General features: G+C 39.0%; 1 protein-coding gene across 1 annotated transcript; it reads right to left on the bottom strand.

Annotated features, from left to right (window-relative positions):
• Window positions 1-1,533: 1,533 nt before the first annotated feature.
• gpat4 (glycerol-3-phosphate acyltransferase 4) lies at window positions 1,534-7,809 on the bottom strand (the record flags this gene model as incomplete). The annotated part of the gene is made up of 12 exons (XM_080861684.1): window positions 1,534-1,684; window positions 1,920-1,999; window positions 2,091-2,219; window positions 2,302-2,387; window positions 2,478-2,533; window positions 4,724-4,839; window positions 4,933-5,026; window positions 5,219-5,308; window positions 5,403-5,477; window positions 5,554-5,842; window positions 6,533-6,602; window positions 7,642-7,809. The coding sequence occupies 12 exons, from the start codon at window positions 7,807-7,809 to the stop codon at window positions 1,534-1,536; spliced, it is 1,404 nt and encodes a 467-aa protein (XP_080717810.1).

The raw sequence follows: 7,809 nt of genomic DNA, 5'->3' as shown, positions 1-7,809 counted from the left end.
TTTGTATTTTTAGACTAGCTCCAAATTGTGTCATAATTTAAAACTAAAAAATCCTCCTTCCATAGCAGCTATGCCACTGATGTCTAAAATCTGATACCTCTGCTCTAATGATTCTGTCACTTGGAGAGGGGATGGGATACCCGACAAGCCACATTTGGCTGGATTCAGTGTCACCTTCAGCTCTGCTGAATTGTAATTAAATTGAAGTGCCAGTGTCTTCATGGATTACATCAAACCTGCAGATCAAGGTTGTAAGTCTCCGAAAAACCACGAATGTGAGATGATATTTCTCAGGTCTGTTTTCCCCCAGTTTCAGAGCTGGTTCCTTGCAGGCTTTTTCCTCTATACATATGACCTTGAATACACTTGCATAGGCACGGTAAATTTATTTATTTATTTTTGTCACTGCTATCTAAACGAGTCCATAGAGCAATTTAGATGTTTGTTGATGAAGGTAAATGGATTGCCATGTCACAAATTGCTGCTCAAATACTGACTCCTGCTGTTTGAGGAAGGGAACAAACTTTAAAGAAAAATGTGGCTAATTTGCTTTGTAGAGGAAAGTCTGCTGTAAGAGTCAAGGACAAGTAAACTGAAGCTCTTCATTATTAAGGCTTAAACGGTGGAGCAGCCCTGAAAAAGTGTGATCTCGCTTTCCTTTTCATGGACAAAATTCAGCAAAGATCAAAGTCACATATAGACACTTGAGCCGATTAGTACATTAGCTAGCACTGCCAAAGTGTCTGGCTGTGATGTAACAGCTTTAGTAGTAAACACTTGTTGCAGTCAGAGGAAAATGTTTTAATCAGATACTACAACAACAAGCTCACATGCCCACAAAACGGTTGCAGAGATGTTCAGCTTTTGGCCTTAATGCAAACAGTTAAAAAAGAGAAGTTAATAAAGTACAACTTTAAATACATTTAGACTGACCTTGGATACAAAGCAATATAGATAGTTAGATGCATAAAATCATTTTCTTTGGTCTACAGCCTGGTAGAAATAACAGTGTAACTCATTGTTACAGCAAATATCTAATCATCTAGTCACAGGGCAACAATCCTATGCATTTAGTAATATGTACATGGTCTATGTACAAGATCTGCTGAAGTTTGAAATGAGTATCAGAATGAGGAAGGAAGACGATATAAGTGACTCTGATTGTGGCATGGAGAAGAGTGTCCCTGAGTGCACAGCAAAATTGTAAAACAGAAGATTGGAAAACATTGCCTGTTTGAGTCTCGGTTTCTGCTGATGGCACAGTCATAATTTGGTGTAAACAATATCAAAGCATGGATCCATATTGCGTTTTACCAGCAGTTCAGGCTGATGGTGATGGTGTAACAGTGTGGGGAATATTTTCTTGGCACATTTTGGACCAAAATGAAAGAGGGTCCAGCCCAGTACTAGAAAGTTGTACCCAACAAAGCAGCTATTGTACAAATTGCTGCCTGTGGTATTTTACATTCACCTTATGTAAAATGTTCTTTAAGAAGTAAAACTCTGCAGTGATAACATACATTCACTGTGTCCTCATTGTCTTGTGGTTGAATCTTTTTTTTTTTTCTGGGTTTCCATCCTTTCACTTTGGTCTTCATGGTCACCTACAAGAACTTTGCTGTAAAGTTTCTGCAGCCCTTCTTTAAAAGCATTGTTCACTTTGGCTCGTTTCAGTCCACCATCCCTGAGAGAACATACATTGAGGGGTATTATTCATTGAATTGTCAGCGGTTACAAGTGCAAAGTCGGCATTTGTTAATTCTTCCGTAAAGCTTGAAGGAAACAAGTAAAATTGGGCAACTATAACACTGCATAGTTTCTAAGTCCCAGTTGCACCACTGTTCACATTTCCCTTTTCCAACAATGAACACGTCATTGTTTGGAAATATAAATTATATATAAATATAAACGTGTCTCACCAGATGAGATCTACTAATCCGCCTCGGGCAGCTATGGCGGCTTTCACTCTATTGGCAAACTGTACTGCATCCTCTCCTTCCTGCATATGAACAATAAGAAAAATCGGGCTCTTCAAAAGATGAATTAAACATTATATGATTTAAATTGTTTAAATTAAAGCAGGGCTTTACCTCTCTGTTCATAGGTGGCAGGTACCAAACGCTGCATACGATGGCCCAGCTGCTCATCATACTGAGAAGATACCACACCAGGCCACACTTACTGCTGTTCCAGAAAGCATCACCGAAGCGAGGGTCATACTGCAAGATGACCATAAACGGCCCGTCAGCAGTGAGTAAGAGCAGTATGAGGAGATAGGAGGAAATGGACTGAAGCTCCTACCTTAATGGCAACGGGATAAATAGTACAGCCAATTTCAAAGCTGCCCTTTTTGAACATCATCACTGATGTGTTGTTAATACAAGTACCTGAAAATTACACAGTGTGAGGATCTTAACAATACTAACGAGGCTGTTTCGGCTGCTTTCTGCTTAGAATACACCCATTATGATACGCACCCTCAGGGAAGATGAGGATGGGCTGTTTGGTTTTATCAGCCACATGATCACTAAGCCTGAAATGAAAAACCAGAACAAACAGATTAAAATATTTGTATTGAAATCTAACCACTTTAAATCTAGTCTTACCTACTGCAATTATACAAATAGCCGAAACCAATGTATTACACTGACTGCTGAATACTTCACTTTTAATCACGTGAACCAAATTTAGTGAAACTCACAGTGGGAATCAATGCAGTGGTAAATGCCTGACACACAGTATTTTGGCTGTGATATGATGCATACATGCATATGCAAATACACACACATAACTATATACACCCCCTTATTGCATCTACTGTACAAAGGTCTTGAGTCACCCCTCATTTATGCTTTATGCTTTGCTTCCAAGCTTCTAGACTTTCTTCTAGTTTCTTCAAGTGCTCTTAAGCAATAGTTTTCCAGGCTTTCTGAAGATCTTCCGAAATTTGTCTTTTGCACATTGGCTGCCTTTTCACTCATTCTGAGTCCGGTTCTTGTCCCTGACTATTTTCACAATAATGTTTTTTTAAGCCACTTAATAATGCCCTGTGGATCATTTAAGCATAAAAAACACACCTATAACACAATAGACGAACCAATGTTGTGTCTACACGTAATGTAGATGTGAAGCATGTTGTTAAAAAGTTTGAGGAAAAGAGAAGAAATGGCAGACCTAAAAAGCTATCCAAAGCACATGAACAGCATCTGAAATTAATGTCCTTAAGATATAGGAAAAAAATCAGCAAAGATCTGACACAGAACACGTGAGATGCATCTGGGCCTTCAGCTGATCCAGCTACTGTTCACTGAAGCCTCATCAGAAATGGTCTCAGTGGAAGGACGGCTGTCAAGAAGCCAATCTTCAGAAAGGGAAACAGGGAGAAAAGGCTGAGGGATGCCAAAATACACAAGAACTGAAATGAAAATCAGTGGATACATGTCTTTTATGGAGTGATGAATTCAAGTTTGAAGCTTGTGGTTAAAATCTTTGCCACTGTGTACAAATAAGTTCAGAAGGGAGGGACAACAGTGAGCATCGACAGCCATCTGTAAGCAAGGTGGAGGCTCTTTCATGCTTTGTGGCTGCATTTAAGCCAGTGCTGTTGATGATCTTGTCAAAATCAACAAAATTATGAAAGTGGGAAAGTAGCTTCAGATTTAAATAAACCATGCAATACAATCTGGAAAGTATCTGACTAACTTCATTGTTTTGCATGACAATGATCCCAAACACACTGCCAATCCAGAATAGCACCTGATTAAAAACAAAAACACAATGCAATACTATCAGTGATGCACTGGCCTTCCCAGACCCCAACATTATTGAACCCATGTGAAGCAACAACATCATCCAAAGAAGAGCTTTGAATGTGCTTTAAGACGCCTAGAAAACTGTTTGTGACGACTGCTTAAATAAATGAAAACAAAGCTGACAGTTTTTTCTTATGTGCTGTATTGTCATGTATGTTTTCAATAAATCGCTGCACCTATTTCCCATTTTCCTTGAAAAATATTTTTAAAAATGACAGTGGATCAAGACTTTTGCACAGTATTGTATTTATCCAGCCATGCCTCCTATCCGTTGCTAACCACATTAACATCCTAAGTGGTTACATCCCCCAAAAAAGGAATCCTCCTGATGAAACACAAGAACACAACTCCAGTGCAGTTCCCAAGCACATTTAGTCGGCGAGGGCACTGGGTGTGAAATCTAAGCTCAGTGAAATATGAGGACCAATCTGTTGTGGTGACCTCTTGAAGAACAGGGAGCAGCCAAAGACAGCACACTTATTTGCATACTGAAGCAGAAATTAAAACAGAAAAATGCATGAATGAATCTGCAAAGAAAAATACACTTTACATAAAGTCAGTCAATAAACGGGGTCTAAAATGATGGGAAATAGTAAAGATATAAATGTAAACATCAAAAAAGAACATCAAAAAATACCAAATAAATGAAATATGAAAACAAATCTGAACATAAATAGCAATATATGATATATTTAGTGAATTAATGAATTCTCCTATTTGTCTTCAAAGTTAATTTTAATATTAACTTAATATTATTAGCAATCACTCATTGAATAAATGAGTGATTGCTTTCTTTCTTTATATGTTCTGTTGGCAGTTTTGATCCTTCCTATCCCGGGTCACCCACACTGATTTACTTTTTGTCTCTCATGAGGAAAGGGGATTTATATATAAAGACGATGCAATTTTACCTCTTGGCCACTAGGTGTCTGTCTTTGACTTCTGATCTGTCAAACCAGATGTGCGGGGAGGATTTGACCATTCCTCTTTGGATCATCCCCAGCAACCCACGATGCATCTGTCCAACCTGAGAGCCAAGTTCAAAAACAAAAACTCTGCTCATCTCAAATACTCTGATAAATGCTGATGTACACAAACTCAGAGAAACAAAATGTTGTACCAAAGAGTAGCAGCGATCACTGGCCAAGATGATCACGTCAATGGGTGTCGTGTGATTGGCCACACATATACCACCATTCTTTGGTTTGTTTTCTCTGCAGATAAGACACATAGACACAGTACAAAATAGTGAAAATCTGCCATGTTTGTTGTTAAAAAGTCACCCGATTAGTCTCTAGGATATCTTAAATCGAGACATTACGTTAAAGCTGTTTTCCTGTCAAACAACGTGATGCTGCCATGGGTTTGAATAAGGCTGATGTTTGTTTGGTTTTTTTTTACTGTACCTGTTATGATAGGTGATGATTGCCGTGAGAGAGCTTACACACATGCGATAGCCCATCATGTGAACCTTCTCACTGAGGTAGGATCTTAACCTGAAGACATACAGCATGTAGCCACAGAGTCACTTTATATCTCTTCAGGCTGGTGCTCACAACACTGGAGACTTTAGGTGTTGTGCAAACTTACGCTGCGTTTGGTAAAAACCCCACTAAGGTGGTCAGGAATAGGAAGAGACTAATGCCAGTGACTGCAAGAGTAACCCTGCAGAAAAAAGAACAAATAGTTTCCTCAGCAGTCACCCAGCCAATCACAGTTCTTTTAATGACACAAGTCATACCTGAGAGGCAGCAGGATGCCATAGCGGGTGAGAAGTCCCAGCCCCCACAGGAGTGTAAGTCTCATATTTATGTGATGGAAGTTGTAGTTGCTCCGAGTCAGCAGATTCCAGCTCTCAAGTTCCTGGGCTGAAAATCGCTTGGTCACTTCATCATCCACTATGCTCTCCACGCCCCTTCGGCAAAAGTAGAAGATATCAGCCATATCAAACTCATGATCTGAGCATAGACAGCTGGCAGAACCCCGGATCTTCTGCTGCAAAGATGCTGGTGATTCTTTGGCTATGATACCTGCAGAGAGCGTGCAGAGAAAAATGAATGATTTCATTGTTTAAAACTCATACAAGTCAAATAAACATTTATGACTGACTGTCAGGTTCAGTTGTGTGAGGTGTTGTGGAGTATCCAAATACAGGATGCAGTAGATAAAGGTTCAGTTTAAACCTGAGCATTTGAACCAATAAAAGAACAAGTAACAGGCAGTCCAGAAATAGGTGACAAAATCCACAAGGAAAAAGGACTGGGACTAAGGACCGCACAGCTAGTGGGACTACCCCACAAAGGACGAGGGGAGACGCAATTACAATAAATACACCAATAAATACACAAGGTACTTGAGGCAGACAGTGACAGGAGGGGAGCACTAATTATGGGAAACTAGACAAGTAAATTAATTACCAAAACACAGAAGACACTGGTTACCCAAATAAAACAGGAAATAACCAAACAAGGGTAAACATGACCGATGGAGATTTGACACAAAAGGGCAGAACAGTAAGGAAAGTATAATATACAAAACTATGACCAAGGACAGAACTAATGTACTGCAGGGAAAAGATACATGAATATAAAAACCCAAAGAAAACCAAGAAAACCAGATTACATAAGGAAAACTAAATAGTAAAAAAAAACCACTTCAAAATGACTAAGATACACGTCCCAGAATCATAACACTGATCAATATATGAAAAAAAGGTTTACCATTTGTATGTGTTTTGTAGAGTTGCTGATTTTTTTCTTTTGCTCTCATTTCCATTCGTAAGGTTGCCCACTAATTTAGGACAAAAAAAAAAAACAAAAACAAGTATATAAAAAAGAGGCTGAACAATTTACCGCTGCATTCATTCTTCTGTTGACAAGCAGCTGTGAATGGACTGATTCTTATATAGGGCTTTTCTATTCTATTTGAGCTCTCAAAGGTTGTTCTTGTGGCATTAGATAAGCATTAGTAACAACCCTTATAGGTCTCCAAAATACCTTCAAGTTCACAGATTCAAAGAGAAAATGGAAAGCACAGACAAAAATATGATCAAAGTAATGAAACTGGGCAAGATGCTCCCTGGAGACTAAAGCTCTGCTGAGGAAAAGGATGGGAAACCAAGTTTGGCTCAGAAGCCTGCAGCTAAGAAAACAAAGCATAGAAACTCGAGAAACAGTTCTGATATTGTGATCCAATTTACCTCCAATCCAACCTTTTTCCAAAAATTAAAAAAAAAACTGTTTTAAAGAAACCAAACAGTTTTGAGGAACATGATGTTTGCACCAGAGAAGACATTTAAAAAAAACACTATATCATCGTCACAGTATCATAATGGCATGTACTGCAAATAAAACATCACTGTACATCCAAGCAGGGTGACCATGTTGTAACCTGGTCCTCCAGCCCGTAAACCAAAACAAAACAAAAAACAGTTGCAATCCTCGTGCATGTTCCTTAAGCTTTAATTACGATTACATTTCTCCTGAGTAGTAGAATTTATCACATGGGTAAATGCTTGCTTCTTCTTAGGGTGGAGTCACTAAGCCTTACTCCCCGAAGAAGCAGCAGCAACATCCCCTGTGCTTCTAACAGTCCCTCTGAGCCTTAAGAACAAAGGCCTCCATCCTCTTTGCGCCTTTTGTTGTTGCAATGCATTTTTCAAATCAACATGATTAAATGTACTTTGCTAAAAACTCAGGGGTTACAATAAATGATCATTAAGTAATCCAGATTTTATCATTTAGAAAGTCTTTGAATGAAACACATATGAACTTAAAGGATTTTGATTTTGTACCTTTTTAGTGATATTAGGCACCCAAATCAAGCTCACCTCAAATATCTTGAGAAGTGTCCTCAAATACAAGCTGCGGATACTAAAACAGCCTCCGAGTACAGCTGGCACAATGATAAAGAGACACAGAAGAGTGAACCACGCAGAGATGGGGATGCTGAGACACCTGCACAGCAGGTTGTGAACAGCCCATGTAAATGGAGGCAT

The sequence above is a fragment of the Rhamphochromis sp. 'chilingali' genome (genome assembly GCF_963969265.1).
Source record: "Rhamphochromis sp. 'chilingali' genome assembly, chromosome: 2".
Classification (NCBI taxonomy): Eukaryota; Metazoa; Chordata; class Actinopteri; order Cichliformes; family Cichlidae; genus Rhamphochromis; species Rhamphochromis sp. 'chilingali'.
This window is presented reverse-complemented; position numbering and strand designations above follow the sequence as displayed.